The 25,792-nt window shown below is 38.9% G+C and overlaps 3 protein-coding genes across 11 annotated transcripts in view; 1 reads left to right on the top strand and 2 right to left on the bottom strand.

The window, feature by feature from the left end:
* The window catches only part of sfxn5 (sideroflexin 5), a 54,994-nt gene extending 53,103 nt beyond the window's left edge, over positions 1 to 1,891 (bottom strand). For 2 of the 4 annotated variants that reach the window (XR_015427542.1, XM_087145150.1), the window contains exon 1: positions 1,780 to 1,891. The gene's annotated coding sequence lies outside the window, so the exon portion shown is untranslated. The remainder of the gene's footprint in view (positions 1 to 1,779) is intronic. The other 2 variants (XR_015427541.1, XM_087145149.1) reach the window with 1 other exon arrangement.
* Positions 1 to 10,270, top strand: part of LOC110973831 (uncharacterized) — a 15,393-nt gene extending 5,123 nt beyond the window's left edge. For 5 of the 6 annotated variants that reach the window (XM_087145151.1, XM_022224968.2, XM_022224970.2 and 2 more), the window contains exons 9-10: positions 2,047 to 2,147; positions 8,845 to 10,270. In XM_087145151.1, coding sequence (XP_087001277.1) covers positions 2,047 to 2,129 — 83 coding nt within the window. In that variant the 3' untranslated portion in view covers positions 2,130 to 2,147; positions 8,845 to 10,270. Of the gene's footprint in view, positions 1 to 2,046; positions 2,163 to 8,844 lie in introns of all 6 variants that reach the window. The other variant, XM_022224969.2, reaches the window with a different exon arrangement.
* On the bottom strand, positions 7,565 to 25,792 carry LOC110973832 (max dimerization protein 1-like). Its single transcript, XM_022224973.2, has 6 exons — positions 25,583 to 25,792; positions 25,304 to 25,385; positions 24,265 to 24,297; positions 17,332 to 17,446; positions 16,053 to 16,215; positions 7,565 to 13,646 (listed from the first exon to the last, which is right to left on the bottom strand). Exons 1-6 carry the CDS (start codon positions 25,653 to 25,655, stop codon positions 13,522 to 13,524), a joined length of 591 nt encoding a protein of 196 aa, XP_022080665.1. The 5' UTR covers positions 25,656 to 25,792; the 3' UTR covers positions 7,565 to 13,521.

The raw sequence follows: 25,792 nt of genomic DNA, 5'->3' as shown, positions 1-25,792 counted from the left end.
TCTGGACCAAGAGAGAGAGATCTGGACCAAGAGAGAGAGAGATCTGGACCAAGAGAGAGAGATCTGGACCAATAGAGAGAGATGTGGACCAAGAGAGAGAGAGATCTGGACCAAGAGAGAGAGATCTGGACCAAGAGAGAGAGATCTGGACCAAGAGAGAGAGATCTGGACCAAGAGAGAGAGAGCAGTTCCTCGGGAACTACACTTTGCTGGTTCACATACGACTATGAAATGCACGCTACCAGCCAAATGAACACTCCCCACCAACATGGCTCTTTTCAATCAATGAGGGGGTGCTTCCGCTCAAAGTGTATAACAACCTGTGGTGTGGGTGAGGGGGCGATGCTTGTAATGGGGTTTGGGGAAGGGGGTACAAGTTCTAGCAATACCTCTCCTTTCTTTTAACATAAACAACACCGGTAGAGGAAAGAGTTTTGTGACACAAGCTTTGCCACTGGTATTACTTTGAGGGTGGGGAACTCATGGAAGCGCCCTCTTGTGATTGCTAGTCAAATTGCTCGTAAAGAAAGTCATCAATACCTTATTGATCTTTATAACATATTGTGATAAGGGCTCTTGTGTTAAACTTATGCACTTGCAAAGTGACGAGGTGCTACCTGTCAGAATAAAGAAAGACCCCCAGCTGACATGCTTGAGGTGACCAACCATCAGAAGAAAATGGATGGAAAACGAGAGTCCATCCTTGAGATGGGGGGGGATCGAATGAACCCTGGAGGCTCTATGCCAAGGTCCTCATCAGCCTTCCCAAGTCACCAAACCCCAAGGTCCCTCGCAATAAGCAAGAACTAAAAAGGCCCACCAAGATACCAAGGGCTCAAAGCAGAAAATACTCCACAATCAACATTTTCTGAGATGGCCAGCACATCACCCAACCCTTGATGGGTTGCTCTGCAGCAGTCTGTATATCCGAGTACAAACACCATCATACACACCCCCAGCCAGTACCCTAGTACCAGCCCAAATCCCCCCTACCCCATTCACGTAATCCCTACTGGTCAGTCAGTTGAGTCCCTAGCTCTATGATCAGCTTGAACCAAAGGAAGTGTTGTCACATTAAGAAAGGCTACAATACAGAAACAGAATACATTCAAATCAATATCAGTGATTCACCACCCGCAGACCTCACAATCTCGGCCCACGCATTCCTGTGAACTCTAGGTCATTCAACTTTCTCTGTGCATTCAACTATGGTATCCCGTTCTAGCTTATGATATAATGGATGATTGCTAATTATTGTGATTGTTAAAATGCCCTGTGTTTGCTTCCCTTGTGCTCGATTGAGTTAATCGTTTGGTTTTCCTAAATTCCAAGGACTTCCTGGAGTATTTTCTGATACATAGAGTCAGTCTTTGTCAGCGGTCCTTTTGAAGCTTCACCGTGACAGTAGACGTTCCAAATTCTTCCCACTGACTTGGTATCTTATATTGTCAAACTTGGACAGTGCTCTCCACCGAAGCCTTGTTACTTATGATCTGACCTCAAGAGTGTCTGATTTGTCAGGCATTGCCGAGTAGTGTGGCTTATTTTGTCATTTTTTTCGACACAAAACGTAAATGTAATTCTCCAGCTACACTGTCCTCCCAGAAATCAGAGGGCCAAATTGAATCAATTCCTCAGCTGAGGAGGAATTGATTTTTTTCGACAGTCAGAAGGGCTAGCAATTGATCCCATGTGAATTTTCCAAACCTTAAAGCTTCAAATAAAAATGGGAGTAATTCAGCACAGAGAGCTTGCATGGAGGGTGGGTGTACTACTTACCTGGTGCCCATTGATGATCAATTGAATTTGATACATTGCACTTTGGAACCAGTGAATTTTGTCTCTGATTTTACCACTCTCAGGTCCCTGCACTGAGAAAATAAAAAATACAAATATTCTAGAAAATCAAACAGAAAGTTGTCCTGTATCAGACCATAAGATAAGTATTCAGTGGTTTTGCCAATATTTGAACAGAATTTTGCGAAAATGCACATACATGTATTTGGGCAATATTTATGGTATTGTCTTAAATTTCAATTTTGTTAGGGAAAAGAAGGGTGCGGACGTTTTCCATGATGAAGTATCTCAAGGCACACATCAAGGACCCTGATCTGCTCACCAATTCATAAAAAAAACGGTCAAGCCATGTAAGTAGTGATAATGTACGTATTCCTGAATCAAACCAAGAAAGTCTGATCACCCTGTAACAAGTGTGAATCACTTTTGTGACTGCCAAGAAATGATCCTTTCCTGATCTTTTTATTATAGATTGTTGGTATAGTTATTTGTAGATGTTTATGCAGCTTCTCAGAAGTGTTTTTTGCAGCTCTTTTAATGACTTGTCATCTTTTAAACTCTGATCAGAGCAAAGCACTGCTTTCCACAGAGGCCCTGAGATTTACAATGCAAGTCAAAGGTGTACAATTAAGTGCCATTAATGGTCAGATCAAAATGGATTGCAAGTTTTAAGCACAGTTTCATCTTAATTCCGAGACACTGTCATACAGGCAACTCATGAACAGTTTATAATGCTGGAGTTTACCCTAATTGTTGGGCTCTAAACCGTACTTTGACACAAATAGTAAAACCTTCCACTCCCAAAAACCTGATGTTTGAAAACAAAAGTGGGCAAAGTACTGAGAGTTTTGGAGGAAGTCTATTTTGTTCTTCAAATGGTTGGGTGAATTGGTCTCCATGGAAAGTTTGAAAGTCAAAGGTATTCTTCTAGCATTAGACATGAAGTAATAAATATTATTCTAAAAGTAGAAATCAGCTGATTTAAGGACAAGAGATGATAGCAGTAATAACTGATAAGATACTAGTAAACTTCCAAAAAATATGCAGCCTTCACCAGAAAGACTCATTCCATCTCATGTCAACAAAATTCAGGTTTGCTCGTGACATGCTGCTTGGAAAACATGATTTATCTAAAAGCATTCCCGAAATAGAGTCAATAGCTTTCATGCAATAAACATCAGGGATTGTTTGTTCTCTGGCGAGCCCAAGCCTACAATCTTATCTCTGGGTGACCTTACAAGAGCTGGACAGTTGTCTGCTCTCTATTGTCTGGGCTCACACACCTACTCTGATATTTGTAGACAATGTCCTTGGAGCCTGATTACCTGCAGACATCAATCTTATTGGGGGATCAATTAAAAGTAATGCCTGGCCTGTACAAATGAGTGTGGTCACGTTTTAGTTTGTATTCTGAATGAATAATTTGCAAGTGGCCTGAGGAAATTATAAATATAGCATCGATGGACTACATCAGTCCTGCTAGATTCGGTCCTGTCTCCAGTATTCCTCTTGCTGTGTCCTAGAAATATTTCCAAGTCTCTTTTCCGGACCTCTAAATAATCTCTCAAATTTCATAATTTTAGAAGAAAACCAACTAGCTTAGTGTGAAAAAATTCTGTTGAAAGATTTTGATTGTAGATTTACAAAATTGCTATTCTTCTGCATCATAAATTATTATTTATTATTCTGGAGGGGGAAAGAACTACGCGTATGTTTTGTATTCATCAGAACTAAGTCAAAAACAGCTTCATTTTGGTCGATCTTTTTGGGCTCATGGTTGAATTCATGCATTTATTCAATCAAAACAGGATTTAACTAGCTATTGTCTCCAGGACCATTTCACTTACATCTGTTCTCCTTTTGACCGATATGTGCTTGGCTACCCCGCAAGGCCTGTATTTCATCATACCTATGAATATGTATATGTATTTCATCATACTATGAATATGTATATTATTTCATCATACCTATGAATATGTATATTATGCATCCGACCGCACTCCACAGTGTCTTCCTGGTTTATTAGTTTAATTATCCATCATCACCCTTCCCCATTACCAGTAACAATCCACATATCATTACATCCCAATGTTTGTAACTCACAACCCCCATTCCATACCTGTAGTCCATTATAATGCTAGGTCCCCCACCCCTCTCCATCCCCTAACTAACCCTCTAATGGAATCCTCAGCATAGATCATTGATGACTTCCACATTTAGTGTCTTGCCTGGTTTATGCCCTGTTCATCTGAGCAGGTATTTGACCTCGCCCTCTGGCTGCATGCGAGGATGCCTCACCTCCTTTCAGATACCGTAGATCTGCTAAGCAGGTAATATTGCTCAGCAAATCGATGTGCGGAGTACCAGCCACAGGCAGTATACACTGCTTGACATTTTGGCTGGTAACCTGTTTTCGCGCAGCATTTTGTTGCCTTTCCAGGTGTTTGGACTGTCCAGTAGCCTAAACTGTTTGCTGGCGTTAAGAAGGGTGTTTGTCATGATCAAGTCTACGTGGGACAAGTCAGTTTTTTTAAAGTAGGATCAATTCAGTTCTAATGAGTGATAGTTTGTAGCTATTGGAAATAGTAAAGAATGTTATAAAAAGGCACCAGAAAGAATGTAGCTTTGATATACAAATTGAGTGTGACAGTTTCCATTGTTACCGTCTACATGCACCAATACATGGCATTTGCTGTGTTTGGATTCTACCAAACCAATGTGGGTTTATTACTGTGTTTCAGAGTGTATTTAAGAGAACACCCTTTTTGCACGGATGCTATCGTTGATCAGCAAGGATTCCTAATGCACAAGGCACACATGTGCACACACCTCATTGGTTTTTCCAAGTCTGTAACTCAACGAGAGCAGCTTAATGTTGGAGCGAGTTAATTACAATGGATTGACAATAATTGCATAGGGTCGCTCCACAGAGGAATATTAACTTACTCCTGGAAGACTTCTCGTTATTTGTGTGGTTAGCAAAGAGCTAGTCGATCACCAAGCTTGAAGACCAAGATGAATAATAAATGTTGTAATAATTGCCTGTACCGTCATACAACCCCCAGGCCTCTTAATAAACAGATAATGGTCCGCTGGTCAAATGCAGCATAATAGCCCACCAGGGCAGGGGAAAATTTGACCAGCTCTGTGGAAAATTTAATTGTGCTTGAGCATTAGGAACTTGGCATGATAGTGCATACGCCCGGCCAAGTAATTAGCACTGTTGTTTTCCTTATTGGTAATTTGGGAGGGTTTTGGGTTAAAGTTGATATTTCCTTCTTGTATTTGACCTTGGATTATAATTGAGGCACTTAAAAGGAATTGACTTCAGAGTGAGCATCAGTTTGATGAATAAAAAAAAGCTGCTTGCACTTTCTAACTTGTTTGTTTTAATAGTGAAACCATGCCTAGACCCTTGGTGGATAATTTTAGACTGCGTCTTTCCCCATGGAATGCGTAGTTACATATACATGTATTTACTTTGTCTTCAGTGCAGTGAGGAAATATTTTTCTTGTATAAAACCTCACAAATGCAGTTTTTGCTTTATTCTGGCCAGACTTAATGCCAGAAATTTATATTAGACATAGCAAATGATGATTTATGCCCTCTAGTATGAATTCAATGGAAGTAACCAAGAAATGTGAGTGAAAATGCCATTGCTGTATTCACAAGAATCCAGTCTGCCAAAGGTCAAACAGACATTCACGGCAAGCATAACTAAGAGAAATTTTTTATCTCAATAGTATCTATTCACTGACTGCAACTCATGCTTAATATTAAAACTTGGAAATCACAAATAATTGGCTGAATGTTAGATGGATCAAATTATCCTGAGTGGGTGAAACAAGCCCTCAAAAGATACCTCAAGGGGCAGTGAAACATGCAGTTAATGTCACTCCCACATGTCATTTGATGAAATGATTTCAAAATTATGGTCTCTTTAAAGTTTTTTAATAAATGTCCCTGTTTTCAAGAATAGGACCCTTACTAGGTATGGGTGTTTTCAAACTAAAAGGGTATTTTACTTTGAGTTTCTGCAAAATGCAACAGTGATATATTTTGCAAAGCTTGGAAAACTGGTTATGTAATCATGACAGGAGGGAATGCAAGCAACATGATCCAATACTTTAGGGTCGTGTTAAGTAACACCTTCTTCAATTACAATTAGCTCTCATCATTTAATGAGCAAGCTCTGCAGTCGAGTCATTAGGAATATGATTTCACACTATTCAACTGAAGGAGTTATTTCCTTTCTAATAATTGTAATTATTCAGATATATTTCAGAATTCAGTATCCATATAAGAAATGCTTTTGTATGTTTTTTTTTTCTTACAATACCAAGGGGGGGGTATGATCACAGGCAGAAAAAAGCCTAAACTTAGAAGACTAAGTCTTGAAACAGCTAAACTCTCTTTTAAAGACAGCAAAGAAATGGCAGTTACCTCAAGCGTGTCACAAAACAACCCAGCAAATGGGCCATAATGCAAACCCAAATGCTGGTAAGATTTGAAGCCCAAAATAAAATTGGACTGAATTGGATCATGAATTACAGCAAATTAACAAGTGAAAGGTCATGCACAGCTGGACAGGAGACCACCAGTAATGAGGTAATATTTTTAAAAACATGACCTTGTCCCCTGATTCTTGAATAGATTCTACTTTGTGGTAAATGTCATAAAACACTGTGAAATCCTGAGCAATGCTCGCATTTATATCCCTCTACACATTCCAAGCTCTCAGTTCTTGTATTAGTTTGCTTTTTGCTTGTGATGATAAATTCGTTATATGCTCCACCATGACGTGAATCAAGACAGGAACATTTCTACTACGAACCATCATCAATGCCAAAGTTATTAGAACCTTTCCTTCATACAGAGTCAACCTGCTTTTCTTAAATAATTGTAAATATGGCGGGATGTACCCCAGTATCCTCCTTTCAGGCTTGATATGGGCTACCAATATGCAAATATACATTAGCTACCTGGATTCGAACCAGGCACCATCTAACTCCAAGGCTTAAAACAGAAAAGTGACACGTTGTGACAACACTTTAGCACACACTACAACGGAGCTGTGTTTGTAGCGTCCTTTTGTGAAGAGGAAATCAATAACATCCATCATGGCATAGATGGTTCATCACAACTTAGCCTTCTGGCACACATACATAGAGCAACAGCACCTTTCATAGGAGTGCTTATTGGCAACCTTTATCTTACAGAAAGTGAACTTAGCAGATGGCATTGAAGTAATGAGACAAAAGGCCTTGTTTCACAGAAGTGTGTCTAATAACCCTTGAAGAAAAATTCCACACCTGGGTGTCGTAGTTGGAGTTGGGCAAAAAATTTCACACCTAACCCTTCATTTTATCAGCGCTAGCACGCAAGATTATTTCTAACTGAATTACATAGCTATCAAAATGAAGGTGTCATTAATATAAATTAAACTCAGTCAACAGAACAGTGTGAGTCTTGCTTGTATTGTGTGGGTGCAGCTCGTATATAGAGGACCCTGCCCCACAATGGTTGGGTAGAAAGCAAGTGGTCATGTATTGTTGAAAATAAAATCCACTAAAATTCACTCAGCCATTGCTAATACAAGAATCAATCAATTGCTTGATGCCATGGACATAATGTTCATTGTATTACTGTAGCAAACCTCACACATCTGTGAATTCTCATGTACTGCCAGCCTTTTCAGTTCCATTGGAAAGACTAAAAAAGGGATTTGAACAAACAAGAACAAAATACAAGTAAATTACAAAGCACTGTTGTTTATCTTCTTGAAATAGAACTTTTATTTTCAGTACAAGGAGAGACCATACGTTTTGTATGAACTATCATTTCAGGAGTTCAGTCATTCTCTTATGTACATAATATTGTATCATATCTCTCCAAGTGTATCTACAATCTACAAAATTTTTGTCAGACACGACACAGTTTTTTTTATTTTCATTTTTTTTTCAAAGAACAAACCATTTTCTAAAAAGTTCCCCTCGTGTTAGATCAACATTGTAAATGAACTTTACATCTCCAAACATCCTGCTCTGTCAAAACACAGCAACTTGCGTCTCATATCAAAAGTACATTTAATGGAGGCAGCCATTTTTTTTTGTAATTTCATTGCTTTCTTCAAATCAGTCATGTAAATCACTCAACCAGTTCTCTTTTTCCTTTTTGTAGGAAATATATGAATAACATAGAAATCCAGTTCATCTTTTAATCACAATCAGGGAGCTGTTCTTCCTCAATATATTAATTATTCCAATCTAAAACCTAGGATTTTAAAACAAAACTGAAGCCTCTAAGGTAAATACAATCAAGTTAAACACAACACTACATAAAACCTTTTCTCTAATCTTACCATCATACTCGTAGATCCATACTTTAGGATTAAGTTAAGTTTATAAACATGCGAATAAATTATAAATTACAAATAGCTGAAGATTGTTAACAGCATAGCCTGTAAAACAAAACCCCCAAAATAAGCACAAAAAATATTTAAAAAGACAGAGAAAATAATTTCACATGCGATTCTTTCTTTAGCACCAACCAAATCAAAAACATGGGCAATTTTTGTCCCCTTTAAATAATTTATCCTGTGTGTGGAATATAATTGTCTGCATTCTGGGTCAGTGGTTATGTACTAGCAATTTCCAACATTAAATCCCTTGTCAATCTTGCCCTTCTCTTTATTTAATTAAATGTCTGGAATCAAAATAAGGCTCAAAACCCCAAGGACTTCACAGTGAATTACTTTTTCTCAATGCTCGTATCTTTAGCCTGATATAGCAGGACTTCAAGTTAAATTTGTCAAATATTTTCACTACCAGTTCCCTCAAAAAGGAACATTTTGGTGGAAAAAAGTCGTGTGTGTTCCATGATGTTGAAACTCTAGGATTAGCACGACTGAGACTGAATCAACATTTTCTTGATGTAAACACAGCCATGTCTTCTCATCATCAGAGAATTTTACCTCACAGGAATGAAGGATTTAATGACATGTCCCTCACAGCCCTTGACCTCTACTTTTCCTGTTCTTTCTACAGAACTTGGACGCCAGCCAGCCCCATGAATGAATGAATGAGTGGGCAGAGGTCACCTTGAGCTGGCCAGGAGGTCAAAATGAATCCTCTTCAACTTCCTGCTGGTCAGTGCATGGTCAGTCCAGCAAGGCCATTCGGATGCTGCCTGCACTGACCGCTCTGTACACCGACCATCAGTGACCGTGCATCATCAAGTAACAATACAATATGGACACTTATGTCCATGCGCTGTGGAGTCCAGCAGTATTGATTTATTCTGTCATTGTAGTGACAGCACGTTTACCCTGAACTCCATTGCTCTCAAAAAGAGGAAGTCCTGAAACACATAACTTGACTTGTTTTTTGTGATCGGATGTGTTTTGACCCATGGTCACAGAGGATATGAAGAAAAAATTTGTTTCCTTCTTTTTTGGGGTTATCTTCTTTCAATTAAATACAGGTAACTTGAAAACCATAAAGATGCCACTTAAAAAAGGGCCCATGGTCTGAAGTATTTCTTTGGAGATTTGTTCTTAATATAAGCCAACTGAACATCTAAGAAAAAATGTAACGAATGATGGACATTCAAGTTGAAATTACATTGCAGTTTCCTTTTGGGTATGATTTTAAAAACTTAAATGGTTGAGAAAAAAAAATCTAATGCCATGAAACTGAAGTATTCTCTGCACTGCACTTATTATGATGAAGTTTCCTTTGCTTCTTATAATAAGACTTGCTTTGGAGATTCGGTCACCGTAACTAAAATATTATGTTATTTCTTTCAAACGAAAAACTGTAAGGATGTTATGTTTGTTTAAAGGCATCAGTTGCTATAGGAATCTGCTAATGGCCAGTTTATTAAAGAAGGGTTTTCATCAATGAAGCTGTCTAAACCTTGGATTTCAGGCACCAATTCCAGGCTAGGCCAATTCTGTGGGCATTTTGACTACCACAACAGTTTAGCTTAGCACAATCTGGTTACTGGCAAACATGCTGAAGAAGTGTATTGTCACTACCCGGTACTCTGTCACGTTCTTCAAATCTGATGGGCAGTGGTTTGCGCTTGGCAAGTCTCTCACACAACTGGTGCATTTCCTCCGGGGCAGCTTGTGTGAATCAATGCATGGTTGGGGAGCCAGCACAGGACAGTACTCTGATCCAGCAAGATGGCCAGTAAATCTTAGATGACTCATACTGATGGCTCAACAACTGACCGTGTTTTTATGTATCCAATATGACCGTCTCAAGCTCACGTTATATATCCATCACATGCATGCCCGCTACAAATCATGCTATATTCAGTGCGCACGATTGAATAGGCAGAACCACTCCTTAAAATTGTTTGGTCATTTTGAGATATTATTTTCACAAAAGAGGTACCTTCAAGTGCACAGGTAATACATGTAAAAAAAAAAAAAACGGAGGTGATATTAAACAATGTGAAAAAATACTCCCTTTCTGTGCTCATATTTTATGTGCAGTACAAATCATAATTATGTAAGAACATGCATGCCTTTTAAAATAAATACTGACTTTCAGAATAATAAAAAAATAGGCGGTTACATGTAATTCAAAAGCTTGAATCAAAGATTTGAGGAATTCCTGCCATTCGCAACACATCTAGGCTTATAAGAGCATTTACACACACCAACCAATCAACAAATCATGACCTTATTTCTATGAACTGCCTCCCTACTCAGAACAGCAAAAATCATCTATCGAAGGGGAACTTCAAAGACCAGTAAATATCACAATGTACAGAGAGTACGGTCCCTACCTGTTTTGGCAAATGGACTGGCGCAAAAAAACACAAAAAAACAAACAAAAAAAGATAAATTTAAAGGGTTTTTCTCCCTATGTTTAAGGAAACAAAATCAACTGTGTGTGCCTGTAAGTCTTTTTAACAAAGACGTATTAATGCAGCATTTGTGGGCTACGCACGAGGAACACACTGAGGTCTTTGTTGATTTCTGGTACAATCTACTGATAAAACACAGAGCAAGCATCACAGGTAACCCTCCCCCTTAAATTCTCTCTGCCCAAGGGGAGATGCAGTGACGATGAAATTGATTGTTACTGGTGGACAGGATCAAATTGTGTGCACAGGCCATCACAATGCCATGTATATGTAAATTCCTGATGATTTTGCCATTTGTAAATACCAAAATCAATTATTGAGGGTTTTATTCTGTCCTTTGCATTTCTGCTAATTTTCAATCCACAGTGTATCACTGTAATGACAGTAAGTAATAATCCCATTCCCAATGTAATAATAAAGTGTCTTTTTTGACTCAACCACAACAAAGATCCGGAGCAGCGCACTAAAATCAATGAGATTTTGACCAGCGGTGAGGTGCCATATTCTAGCAGCTGCAACTTGACGCCCATCATGCCATGGATATCGAGACTAATACACGGCACTGGTCAAGCTGGTCAGTAGAAATTGCACAGCCCGAGTGGAGGAGTGCATGATTCTGCATGGGCATTACCTGATTAAACCTGCCAGGAGGCTCTAATGCGCACTCGCATCTAGAATCCACGGACATCAATAACAGTCACCCTTTTAATACTGCAAGAAGCAGCATTTCTATGCCATGTGTACATGTCTTGTACCACGGGTAAATGCAAGCTTTTGGAGAAGTCATTTCAATCGGTCGTAGCGACAAAATTTGAATCTCCATTCCCCTTGGTTTGGAGTTTCCGACAGGGCAAGCAATCTGGTACAATCTCAGAAAGTGGAATGGTTCAAGATTATACAAGTAAAAACTGAAGCACAAAAAAATAATAAAATTAATACATTCATGTAAACCAAATAAAATCTTTTAAAGTAAGAACTTTTAAAGCTATCATATGATTCAAATTCACTCTGAGGTTTAGAGCTTTTAAGCCCAACTCGTTACATTCATGAATTAAACATAAAGGTTCAGGTGTGTTTAATTTGCCAATCTGGTGAGAAAGTATTACAAAAGAGGCACATCAAAGCTACAATAAGATTAAACACAAGACATCATGACCCAGGTTTCTTTTTTTCAGACTGTCGGTTTCCTTGGCTGAAAAACAAGATAGTATCTTATCTGTACTAGCATTCAAGGAAAGTTGACAGTTTCTATGGTTTTCATAATAACTCTACAACCCTGAAGCAAGATGACACCAGGGCACTCCCTTAGAATGACCATGGAACTACCTCCATAGACTGACCATGGGGACAGACAAAAGGGCACTGACCCAGTGCTGTGGATTGTCTGTTTTTCATTGACTAAACTGGGATGGGTGTTGTGTGAAAGAGAGTGAATAATGAATAGGATTGGACAAAGTCGGTTCAGTGCATGTCAGCCTTGGAGCTGGTATGCTACACAGCTATATTATGTTATTTGCCTACACAGGCCTACACAGCATGTATTAAAAAAAAAACATTGCTTGTATTTAAAAAAAAAAATCTTGCAAAAATGTTATTGGCATCTGTCCACCTTGAATTTCTGCCAAGAACGCCATGTGTGCGCAGTAAGGGAGAGAGTCACTTTGGCTACATGCCAACATCATTTCCACATTCATTGTTTCCTGGTCACGGTATTCATCTTTATGAGACTGGTTAACACCACAAACAGCATGTACCCCACACAAAGTTACCTTGAGGTCACAACTCAGTTCCAAGGAAATAAACTGATCAGTTTCTTTATTTCTGTGTCGACCTTGTCTGCCAAATTTGGCAGCATGGTGGAAGTGAATGCTGAGCAAATCTCTTTCAGATTGCACTACGGGACCTTGCAGTTCTAATCTTACACCTGTAATACCACCCCTTTCCCCAAACATCATGTCATGACATCTACATGTAAGGTGTGTGCAAATAAGGGTATCTGCCATCACCTGTACACACAAGTGACAATGTCATCTCAACCCATTACACGCTGCAGTTGTTACAAAGGTCTTTTCAGGCATGGCACAGGGAGCAGTTCTGAGCATGCTCTCTTCGGTCCCAGTCACAAGTGGACAGATTCATTATCAAGTCCAGCATCTGAACACCACCATCACATGCTGTGGACACTTTGTGTGACGTGGTGGCAATTTAATGTTAGTCCTCTGGGCTCATAAATAAATAGCGAGTCTGCTGTGTGGAAAATGTGGGAAAAATTTGGTCATTTTCTCTTGTTTTGATGCCCTTTTTGTACTTTCTCATCAGACTGTCAGTTCAGGAAGATTTAAATTCTGTATGGATTTGTGTCCTCTGAGGATGAAATTAATTTTATGTAAACGGCTAATTTTCTAACACTAACAGTCATTATGAAGCAATTAATTACGAAAATGCATAAATAGAATAAATACATAAATAACACAGCTTAATTTCTAGTAGAGGTGAAAATTTGTTTACCTGTCTCAATGCTTGCTCTGTACTTCACAGTAAAACCATACACCCACATCCAACACTCTCTTAATGTGGCTGCCAAACATGAACATTCAAATCTGATCACCATATAAATATCCAGGAATGTGATCTCACTGGTTGATGACTATTCATGGGGCTCATCAGCTCAGAGGGGGTTTGTACCATACACCTATGCATGACTTTCTGTAATAGGCTGCTATTACATGAATATTCATGATCCTGGTCACTTAGTGAATGTTCATTTGATAGAGTCTGTGACCACAACATGAATATTCATTGTCTTGACCTCACTGGCTGAATATTCACAAAACTGAAGCTTCTCAGAGAGTTTGTTCCACAATGATGATTTCCTTGGTACTCACTGCAAGGCCACCGTCACTCCCTGTCATTTCAGATGAACTGCTCAAGTCACTATCACTGTTGTAACCAGTGACATCGACTTCATCTGCAGAGTGAAAAAAAAAATCATTGAAAAAATTCACTACATGATGTTACAACAGCATGCTGTGGGTCAAAAGACATTCTTTCTCAAGTTGTGTGATCAATGATCTATCTTACATGTAGATTTTATCAAATGAAAGCAACACTCAGAATTAACACTGAAAAATGCTGAAGAAACTAAGCAAGGTGTTTTATGTCAGAGATAGCGGCACCCACTTCATGTGTACAAGGTAACATATGGCCCATGACATTAATTAATGGGAATAGTTTCTGGTAGATTATTGATTGCACATGTAAAGCACACATCAAAACATAGATTACATCTACACAAGAACCACATGGACTGTTTCAAAGTTTGTTGACCTTGACTTAATGCACACTCTGTGGCTGTGCAGCAACAATGCCTCCTTGGGTTTACATGACCGTGTTGATTTACACAGGTCTATGTGTAAAGGACAGCACATGCACTAAACCTCAGGTGTATGATGGTGGCATCTTTGCAAGGACAACCGAACTGTCCTGGATGAATCACACAGGGAGGGATATGAGGGATCAGTGCAAAGTTATAAATTGTGCTTCAGGAAAAAAGGGGGCATACTGTGGCTATCCAAGAGAGACAGTGTTGAGTCAATTTCCACCCAGTTCCTGTTTGGCTGACTGCAAGTCTAAATATATCCAGGGACCTGGACCACATTCGGAAACATGCCAAGTAATACACGAACTTTGCACTTTCCCCTTGAAAACCGTGTGTTTACATGTCGGTGGCTCATCACATGGTCTTGTTTGGCAAGATTATACGGCTCCCAGCCTTGAGTTTTTATGGACCGGATGATGTGAACGCAGCTCATGAATGTCACATCATGGATGGAACCAACTTGTCATCCTTCAATGTCGTCATTTATTAGCTATTACAAGCCAGCAGCTAAAACTGTTCAGTTTACAATAGATTTTCATCTCTCCTCATGCCTGATTTTTTTAGAATGACACATGTACTTTGTGACCAAAGATTTTTTTCCAATCCCTAATTACAACGGTCAAATGGTAGTTGGGTTGACTCATGCACGACCTTTCCTTTTAATATAACAGGCTCCCACTCAACATTACACAGGTCATGCACTTTGGGGAAAAAATACAACGTGGGCAGCTTTTACAACACGACCATTAGCAATCATTACTTTACATGATGCAAAAGTGTTTATTATTTGTTTGTCAATATAAGCAGGTGGCACCAAGGACACTGTGGAATGCAGATTTTCAAATGCAACATTTTTGCAATGTCAAAAAGCAGTGAGAAAGCACTTTTGTGGTCACCTTTATTGGGCTGTTCAAAATTTAGTTTGGGTTTATTACTGAAATGGATTTGATTTTACTCATGCACAATAAAGTGATTTATCATGAAAGCATTTTCATCACATGACTGCTGATATGTCAATCATTTATACCAAATATTTTATTTCATGACCTCAATTGCCAGGAAAGGATTTCTGTTTCACTTTCACAACATAACTTTTATTCATTCACTGAAAGCCTGCTTTTTCTTTAGTATCAAGTTCACGACCAGCACAAATACTACAGGCCAATATGAGCAAGTACTGCACAGCTTTAGACAATAAAACATCAGCATAAATTCACCCTCCATCTAGCTAGCCATAAATTGCAGTTCAAAGTAGTGTGGTCACATAAGCATAAGCTGTCACTTGGCAATGCCAAGAGCCAGAAATTCAGCCTGGGCCTGTGACTGGTTATCTGATCAGATTGGCCTGAAGTACTGCTGACCATCAATGGACAATAATTTCAAGCTGGACAGCCATAATCACCATGAAGTCAAAGGGTAGGTTTCATTCTAACCCTCATACATGTAGGTGGACTGATTATCCATGGGTGTTTCCTTATTGCCTGCATGTAAGCACTGATAGTGTTTTCGCTATATAATATTACATAATGTGGGGCTCCAACTTTGTTTTCGTAGCATGTCAGCGACCCACAAAACCTGTGTCCCGGGCTTCGTACGCTGGTGTACATGTAGTTTACACCACCATCTGCTCAGCACTGAGCATATTTACATGCCCATCCTTGGAATGCAATTAGTTGGGGAAAGCAGCAGGGCATTGTGTTGTTCAAAGCATACACCAATGGCAGTGTGCTACATAGTCTTGATATTGTATGGTAATGAAAGCCAGGAACGAAACCATTCCTGCATTTAATTACACCATTACTGTGGCCTTTATGTTTGTTACAGCATTCCCCATGGTTGTTTTTTATTGATCTAAATCCCAACCAATTCCTTTTCTCATGTTTATTTTCATAAAAGTTGTCTCTCCAACATGTTTTCTTTAACTACGGCCAAAACAAAACAAGAATTTTGTTTCAAATTTCTCACTGACAAATGTTACGACTTTACATTTCCTACCTTTTTCTGAATCGTCTGACATTAATGAGGAACTGCCTGTACTGTCTTGTCTGATCTTGTGTCTGCCTAACCGGAGCTGTTCCAATCTCCTCTTCAAGAATCTTTGTTCCCTGGCGAGTTTCTCTTTGTGTAACTTATACTTGCTTTCCTCCCTCTCAAGACTCTGTGGGAAAACCATCAGAAAAAAAGAGAGATGATGATAATTCTTGGAAAATTGCTTTTGCAGTCATGCAACTAAGTTCCTTCCCCCACCTGGAAAGAAAATTTCGATTCAAAATGAGTTGGTGACTTCTTTTAAGCTGCCGGGAAACTTTAAAGACAAGCATGATTTGCCAGTTTAGAATTCCTGGACAAATTTACGATGTTGCTTTGAAATTCCCTATGAATTCCTTTAACTTTAAGTTTGTTCTAGCAAAGATCTGTTTTCTTCATATTTAATTACCACTAGCACTGAGATGTTTCAGCATTAACTTTAACTTTGGGATTCATAAACTATACTCCATAGACAGATATACAGAGCAAATATAAACCAAATTTGCTCAATTTCATCTCAATGAATAAATAAAATTGTGGACGATCCCGGTAATATAGAAAATAAATCAAAAATATCAAATATCAAATTATATGCATATAGAATGTGGCCTGGTTATACAAATACATGCATCGCTGGATTACAAATGAATGCATGTGATGCTCAAACTAAGAATCTGTTTATCAATTTCACTGCCAGTCTAAAATTAGAATTGAGAAAACGTTCCTGGGTCATTCAATGACCCTAAAAGTTCTTTCAGTTAGCTTCCCCTGGTATCAGCTGACTGACTGTAAACAATCTGAGCTCTGGCACTGCAGGGGAAGGTAACTTGGGGCCACTGTCAAATGCCTGACATTCTAAAATGCACCCACAGCGCCTGTGTAACTAGGGAAGACGACTTGAGGGAGGGCTGACAGTAAAGACCTTTCAAATGAATCTCAGAATTCCCCTTTGGGTTCTGTCCATTTGTTGTAATTGGGGCCAGTTTTTTTTTTTTTTTTACCAGGAGGAAGGTCAATTCTTCAACCAGCCTGACCCTCACATATATTTGTTTTGAATGCTGAGTGCATTAAAATAACTCCTTGGGCAGTGAACAAACCCAAATTTATGCAGAACACACAGTGTGTGCTCTTGGGCCAAGGAAGGGCATATCTCTACAGCCAACAATCCATAACAAAGGTTTCTATCACAACAAAAGCAGTGTGGCCCATAACTGGGGGATGAAAAATTGAATTTATGAAGACTTACTGCGATGAAGTCCTTGGCATTAGTTAGTAACCCCAATGTAGTGTGGCGTGCGGACTCTGTTGTCAGAGGTACTATTTCTTTTAGCCTTTCAAGGCAGTTTCGCAAGTGCGCTCTCCTGCAGATCAAACAGCAAGGAAGAATCAGTTATTAAACAATGTCAGTAACAAGTTCTTTGAAGGAAGAATCCCCATATCCTGAAGAGCAAATTTTTGGAAGAGCAATTTCCTGCTGCAAACGAAAGGACTAAGGACTACAGGATAAAGCAATGATCACTGCTCAAAAGCTGTACCAGATTATCTTAATTATTGAGCTTTTTTTAATATTCAAACTTTTACAAGCTGGCTCTCCCCCTCTCTCTCTGATATTACCACTGGTATAAAAGCTCTTAGGTTCCCCCAACCCTTCAAATAGCATATCTCAGGAAAATACACACAGGATTTTGTTTTCTCTCAAAGGAATGGCCGAGTTTTATGTCTTAACATTTTTGAGGGGGTTTAAAGAACCTTGATTGATTGGGCAAAGCTCAGTTAACACCCTTATTCTGTCACATCTGGTTTATTTCCCTAATCCCCTGGCCGCAGTTTTAACCTGTCACAACTTGTTAAGGCAAGCAATTTCAGGGATTCAGACAAAGAAGAATTCCTAATGACTTGTTCAGACAGGACCATACAACACAAACTATGCCTGGCTCATGCCTGGGTATAACTGTGCAAGATAATGTTGTTTGCAAAACTAAGTACACATTATGTCAACAAAGAACCCAGGGCAACTATGACAGCTGACATGTAAAGGGGTCAAAGCTTACATCACTGGAACCTGTATCTTTCAGCATAGCAATCCGTCAACATTGTCTTGGGGGAAAATGGACTTTCTCCACTGTTTCTTTCATAGGCAGAAATGTGAGCATAGAGCCTTTATCAGTGCATGTATCAACAGATGTAAAGCCCTGAAATTCTTACATTTGTAACACCAGTTTTGAATAGCTCCATATCTTGCAACCTCTTAACAAGGGTTATGGGGACAGACATGACTCAACAAGTTCAGCCTACTCTACTTTATTGACAGAGTGTTGCATTTCTGTGGTTTACCACAACTGCAAAAACACCTACAATGTCTACACACTTTTGTGGTCTATTTTGCACCCTGCCCTAGCTATTTTGGGTCCATTCATTTAAATGAAAATAATTTTCCTCATGTTACGACAGGCCCAAATTTAACAAGTTTTTTTTGGGGGGGGGGGTGATACTCAATAAGAAATGCCATACTGGTGGTCAACTGATTTAAAAGAACTGAGAAAAATCTTTTTAAAAATTCATGATGTTTGTTTGAAAATACGATGAAAATAAAAAAAAACCAGATCTGATCTACAGTCAGTGTAAGAAAAACAAAATTTCTTGTCAACGAATTAAAAAGCACTGATTGTTGGTACCGACATGTCCACCACAAGTTTTCAACTGTGCCATTTTTTTTCCCAGGGGATGCCATCAATTTCAATATTGTCCTGAGATAAAAGGACATAGTACAACAAATTCCATCCGACCACACCTATCAAAGCTAAGTACTTGTACACATAGTACCTGCACATCCCATGGACTAGTCTAATACAACACATCTTCACACATACAGCACACCCAAAGAAACAAGCCCCAACACGCCAGGACATGTCCGTCTTGAGCACGGGACTATAATTTTCATCTGCATGTACATGTACATCAGTGTAGACGGGAATTTTTCCCCTCAAAAAAATTACAATCACAAAACGCTATTTTTTTGGCGCAGGGTTGAGGCAGGAGCCACAGCCATCCAATCAAGTCAAATTCATCAGGTTTCACTGTGTTCAGATTTCTTAGTCTAACTACTGTAGTTGGCAAAATGGCAAATGAAGGTTTCTCCATATTCATTTTGACAAACAGCATAAAACTTTTCTTGCTGCGACCCCTTTATAAAGGATAACTTTTATTCTGAAGTGAAGCAATCATGAAATTGGAGGGTGTGACCTAACCTTACCTGACATAGCCTGACCTAATCCACATAACCTTTTTTTTTCCCACAATGGAGCCCATTTATGATTTTGTACACCTTTTTCTTTCTCATACATCTTTCAAACGCAGAGATCTGTGCTTTCATAGAACATACATTTGTAGTAAACATGGCAGATTATCAGAAACAAAATTATAACGGCAATGAATTGAATCCAGTCCCTGACACATATTCCAAGGTCATATCAGCTGGTTGTGTTGTCACCAACATCCCCTGTAGGTACTCAAACACATTTGCATATGTCACAAAAATTAATGGTGCATATTTTTTTTCCTGTGATAAATCCACTACAAGGCATACAAAAGTCAAACTCAACTCCTGTCTTTCAGCTGAGTTAATAAATACCATTAGGAACACTAGAAGAAACGCATGGGAGGGGGTGCCTTTCAACTCTTCGGCTCAGTACCTGCACATGTTCTCAACATCTGTACCGTTTGAACACGCATGTCCATATGTGACCAAATGCTGTCATGCAGTTTTGAGTAGGCCTACATGTACATGTACTTGAGTATACAGTCCAGCGAAGCACAGACAGAGTGCACCAATAAATGCCTGGCCAGGGGCCTTCTTAACTGGAAACAACCGAGACTTTTTCTGTCTGTGACTGTAAGAGGAAATTTGAAATAAGGCTTAACCAGGATCTGGCAGTATTTAATGCAGCACCGTCTTTGGGTTTCCATTTTTTCCCTTTCAAATCTAGATCACTTCAGGTGTAACAAACTTGTTGGAAACAAAGGGGATGTTGTAATAAACAGATTTTGTCTCTGTTCTGCGTGAAAATTTATGAGATTGATGTCTTATAATGATATCATCATAGTTAGCAATCTTTCAAATCTTCACGGTTAAATGTTTCCAACTTGTCACTTGCTTTATCACTTGAGTACCACTTAACATTGCTAAGTGTGAAGATGTGAGTTCTAACGATGCCCAGTTGCTGCCCCAATATACAGACAGATGTCCTTCATGAGGTCAAACAGTAACATGAATCAAGCCCTGAAACGATAATTCAACACCAAGGCATTTTCTTTCCATATTCCCAGGATAGGACAACTTCCAACTAGGTCACATGCAACCTGTGCATCATGTACATATACAAAGTATCATATGACATGACTCATGTACAGTACTGGTATATCAAACACTATACTACCAAGTTACAATCTGACTAGCCAGCTGGCCTGAAGACCCCCCCCACCAAAAAAACACTTTCAATCTCCAAACCCTACATCAATGAAACCAACATGGTATTACAAGCATCACGTGTAAGTCAAAACTTATCAGATGATTCAACATACATCTACAGTGTATTACAACTTGACAACGTACTGCCTCTTCATCATATGGAAACTGTGAGGCCTAACCATCACAACAAATACAACCACACATCATTGCGCTGTGAATTGAACAGTGGCTAAGATTTATAACCAACAGGTGGGACATATGAAACTCAACGGACAGGTAACCTTCCCCTTAAATGGCCTTAGCTTTAGGTACAGCTTGGTCTCATTGAAAGTGGCCTCGGGTTCTGCTTGCTGGGTTCAATTATTGTGCAACCTCTCCACTTCTGCATTCACCTTGGCTGAAAAGGAAACAGCTGTGTTCCCGTCTTAAAGGGGACAATCATGACCAATTATTTGAGTATCTCAGTTTTCCTCAAGCTCTTGGCACAGAAGTGAATGGGCAAGACATGAGAAAACAAATTCAGTAACAATAACAAGATCTTAAAGTCACACTTATTTTCAGTATTTTAGTGTATAAACATTTGTTTAAATGGACATATAAACTGATGGACTCAACAGACCATAATTCATTGGTAACTTGGATCTACTGATCAATAAAAATCAGTCAAATAAACAAGTAAAGCCAACAGATGCTTGCCTATTTCATAAATGCAATCAATTTGATTAATAATTCAGCCAGGCGACCAACAGTTTGACAATATCACTTTTACTCCAACAAAACTAATCCTGATTTTCATGGCATGAGGTGTCTAAACTCCAATCCCTTTATCTAGTAGCAGTTTTTACTGCTATCAACCTTACTGGAACATCTGTCTGGTTTCAAAATAAATCTCAATCAAGCACCTTCACAAGGCCTTAGTCATAGTTTTTTTACAACCACTGACAAGGTTTGCTTATTTTGTGCAAAAATCTGTGTAATACAGATTTTCAGATAAACCCTGTGAGATAACGATGAAGAGACAACCATGCCTACGCAATGGTACTGTATGTTGCTATTTTTACTCATTGATATCAGGGCAACCCAAAAAAATTTCCCATTTCTTTTCCACTCAAGGTTTCCAATACACAGGGTTCATGCAAACAGTCTCAGGCTGAGGGGGGGTCAAAGATCACTTGAATCCTGGGAGTTCACTCCAAAACAAGCATCACTGAGGCATTGTACTAGGCCTGCAAGTGCTGGCTTGCTTTGGTAAACAACTCCATGGGACAATGGAAGGCTGGGTGTAATGCTTTTGAGTGGGGGACTGAATTGTACCCTGCAGGTCAACCTGTGTGTGTGCAACTGTAATATTACAGCATAAGCTATCTGGATTGCCATGGACTTCCCAATTCGGAGTAAACACGTACCAAACTGTATTGGCCTACCAAGTATTTCCTGAAGTCATTGTAAAAATGAAATCAGGATCAAAGTTCTTTTACAATCCACTTTGGGAACTGAAAATGGGGGAATATCTCCATGTACTGGGATCTTCTTTGCTATGAGAAAGAAATGATTACATGTACATGCACAGATTAGCCAGAAAATCAAGAATTTGTCCATATGAGTTGGAACTTCTCCACAATGGGAAACCAAAAGGAGTGTCAGACACGAAGTGACTGCAGTTTAAACGAAACAATTAAACCTTGGTAAAATGCAGGGGAAAACCACTGGAAAATTCCAAAATGTAACCGATGCGAAACCACTTAGTAAAGGTAATTGTTCCACAAGACTCCATGTACTCCGAAAGATTTGCAGATTAGTCATGGCATGGCACTGAAGAGTAATACAGCTCTGAAGATGGATATACGGAATGTGGGTTCGGGACTGGAGGGGATGTGGAGGTGAATACCAGGCTCAGTTTGTCAGAAGGGCTTATCATGATGAATGGCATTAAAAACTAAGGGGACTACCATTTAAAATGTACATGTACGATGGCCCAGAACCCCATTCAGTTTTATCCTTGCCCAGTGAGTTGGTGGATCAATACAGGGACTTGGCAGTCAGCCAAACGCTGTCCTGGGCTAGTAATCCGCTTCAGCAAGTGTTGCTGCATAAGAATTGGATGGAGTTATAAACTGGATTAGCTTCACTAGGCACCTAAGACACTTGTCCTTTCTGTTTTGCAAGTGAGCCAAACCTGCTCAAAAAAATCCTGTATCTTGGAAAGTCCGCTGATTAGCTCTCAAAAGCCCATTCCTGAACTGAGCATGACTAGGGTAAACAAATAACCTGCTACTAACATGGCATCTTGCCAAAACCAACAAACTATTTGGGGGAGATGCAGATCCAGAGGTGAACTCCCAATCAATTTGAATAGAATAGACTCTCCACCCACACAAGGCCGGGCACTGGGTACCTTTGCAGGTCTGGAAGTGGGCTAGGTGAAATCAGATACAAAAGGAACACAGGCACTTCTTTTTGACACCAAAACAAGTTGGAACATGTGACTCAACTTGACTTATGTAGGGTGGAAAATAATAATGTACTTGCTGAACAAGAGACCAGAGTTGTGTGTCCGCTTGTGAAAAACCACCATCGAGGAATTTCTTCTACGTCATACCCATGTTGGTGTGATTGCACAACTCGGGAAATTTACACTGTGTTGCACATCCAAATATAAATAAAAACGAAAGGCAAACGACTGGAACACATTTTGTATGATGTGGAATTTCCAGAATTAGATCACGGAATACGTGTACATGCATTGACAATACATGTACATGCATTGACAAGGCAATAACTGTTCAGAACTGTGCAAACAAGCTAAATATAAACACATTATGTACACTGGAAAACAGTTCCTACTTCAATTTACTTTTTTGGAGCTTTGAAATAATTTTTTTTCAAAGTAAATCAAGCTATATTTCAATTTAGTCAAGGTCATATTCAATTTCATTATCCTTAAAACAATTTTTTTGTTCTATGAAAAGCTCACTTTTCATGTTGGTGAAAAGGTAGATATTCACCAAGTCAAAGTTGGAAAATCTACACTCTTTCAAAAGACAATTTATCTTTATTGTTACATCAAATGAAAATACATTGGGCCGTTAGGGACTAGACAATTATTGCTACATTTGTTTAGGCTAACCAATAAATTTGCCGAGCAACAGTGTGGTATGGCTTGTAAATTGGCCCAACGGAAATTTTGAAAACATCAATGGTTTAAATACAACCCCCCCCCCCAAAAAATGAAACCACTAAATCAATGTCAATTGTTTTGACCAATAAACTTTTCCAGACGTCATGTATGCCATGACTATTTTGGTGTTACTGTTGAATCAGCAGAAAATGTTCCTGCATTACAAATGTAAGGGGAAAATCTGCCTTCAACAATACACATTTCAATAAAATCAGGTACCAGGAATGGGGCCTACCAGCGCCCACAGAAAACACATTGAGAAATCCATAAGGACAAGCCCCTTTGACATCATCCATACCACTACGCATAAGTAATGAGGCAGAAAAAATGCTCATGCATAATTCATAAGAAAAATGGAGGGAAGGCCAACAACATACCAACGGTTGTATGGGCTTTCTTGACTGTACACAAACACAGCTGTGAACGTATGGGGGTCCATGGACTGCGTTATAATTTGTGGTCAGGTTGGGTGTACTGTATATGCAGGATATGAGGTAAACATGTGGACGTGACACATTTATACATGCACTCACCTATTCTTCTCTAGTTCATTGTGTGAGGACCGACTGAAAATGAAAAGGACATAGAAATATGTTGTTTAAGCTCATTTTCAGAGGACTTGGGTTTGTGAAGATACAAAGTGGTGTTTGGGTTCATGTGGCAATCAAGCTAGTTGTAAAACTTCAGGAAGTGTCATTGTTTTATTGATAATGGAACATAATTAATTAATGGGGTGTCGTGTTATAGGCCTATACACAAAATGTACTGTTGTGCATTTAAAACTGAGAGAACTGGAAACTGCCAGTCAAATTATGATAGTTTCCCTCGAACCTATTTAATGGTTTAAAGAAACAGTAATACAGAATTATGACCAGGAAAATTTCACCAATTATCTCGAATCAAATTCTTAGTCAGGATATAGTACTGAATACATGATGTTACTCATCTCATTAAATTAGCGTGTCTTTCATACTGTAAATCACACAAGATAAATCAAAATTAAAGTATAAAATACAGCTCTTTAGGATCCATGGACACCCTTAAATTTTAAGTGTGAATATAAGAACATTGATATCTGTAACACCACAAAAACACTGCTCATATAAAATTGACTCAAACGATTAGTTTCTCAATTAGGAAGTTACAATGTAATTGTTTGTGTTTCTAGTTTTTATGTTCACTTACGACGTAAATTTAATACTGTCCTTTCTTGGCATTTTAAAGGTCAGCCTTCTTAGATTTGGTACTAATCAGCCAACTCAAATGAACAATTTGAGCAAAAAACCTATGGACCATGGTTCTATATCTACAGTATACATGGACATTAGAAAATGGTTTCTCCAGGCTAGGCAGGCCTGGGTCTTATTGAACTGTTTTGAAACAAATCAAAAGGCAAACTTAAGCTTCCCTCTTAATTAGAGCTCTTTTACTGTATATTACATTTGAATCCATTTTTGGACCCGATATAAGATGGCTTCATATTCAACTTGTGTGAGGCTATGGCAGGAACCCAAAAAAGGCTTTTGAAGGAAAACGACATGGCCGTCTTGTGAAATGGTAACTTAAGCCTACCTGTTCGAATGAAGCCTCTTTACTTTGAGTTTTCTTCTCGTAGATTCTGGATTGTATGGCATTGTAGATGCATACCCGTGCTCTGTCGAAACAAATGTGAATAACTAAATCAATTTTTGGTATCGGCATTACAGTAAAATACGTCGATTTTTTAAATTTGAGGAAAAAATTAAAAAGCTGCGTCTCAAAATGGCGCACGTGACATCTGTCAATTTCAAAAATTCGACGTCGAGCAAAGTTTAAATCAAACGAAAAGATAAAATAATTTTTACCACTCACCTCTTTCTCTCCTCTCCAAGAATTCTGCAGCTTGAAGTAATTGCGTTATATTCGTCATAGCCACCGCTGCCATGATGAATGAAAGTAAAATTCCAAGATTTGGAAGCTAAAAAAACTGGAAGAAATTGTGTTCGCTCATGTACGTGCGTTCTGTGATCAGACGATTGTCGCGTTCTGTTTTTCCACTCGTGTACGTGTGCGAGTGCGCCT

Source organism: Acanthaster planci, linkage group LG13 (assembly GCF_054643075.1).
Source record: "Acanthaster planci isolate LZ-2023a linkage group LG13, COTS_SCS, whole genome shotgun sequence".
NCBI lineage: Eukaryota > Metazoa > Echinodermata > Asteroidea > Valvatida > Acanthasteridae > Acanthaster > Acanthaster planci.
The sequence above is the reverse complement of the archived record's forward strand: the minus strand, read 5'-3'. Positions and strand labels throughout refer to the sequence as shown.

Bases quoted from the DNA above. Each gene is read 5' to 3' on its own strand.
- LOC110973832 (XM_022224973.2), bottom strand. From the start codon at position 25,655: ATGGCAGCGGTGGCTATGACGAATATAACGCAATTACTTCAAGCTGCA. The intron at 24,298-25,303 runs GTAGGCTTAAGT...TTTCATTTTCAG, and splicing joins AAGAGGCTTCATTCGAACAG to TCGGTCCTCACACAATGAAC. The intron at 13,647-16,052 runs GTAGGAAATGTA...TTCACTCTGCAG, and splicing joins GTCAGACGATTCAGAAAAAG to ATGAAGTCGATGTCACTGGT.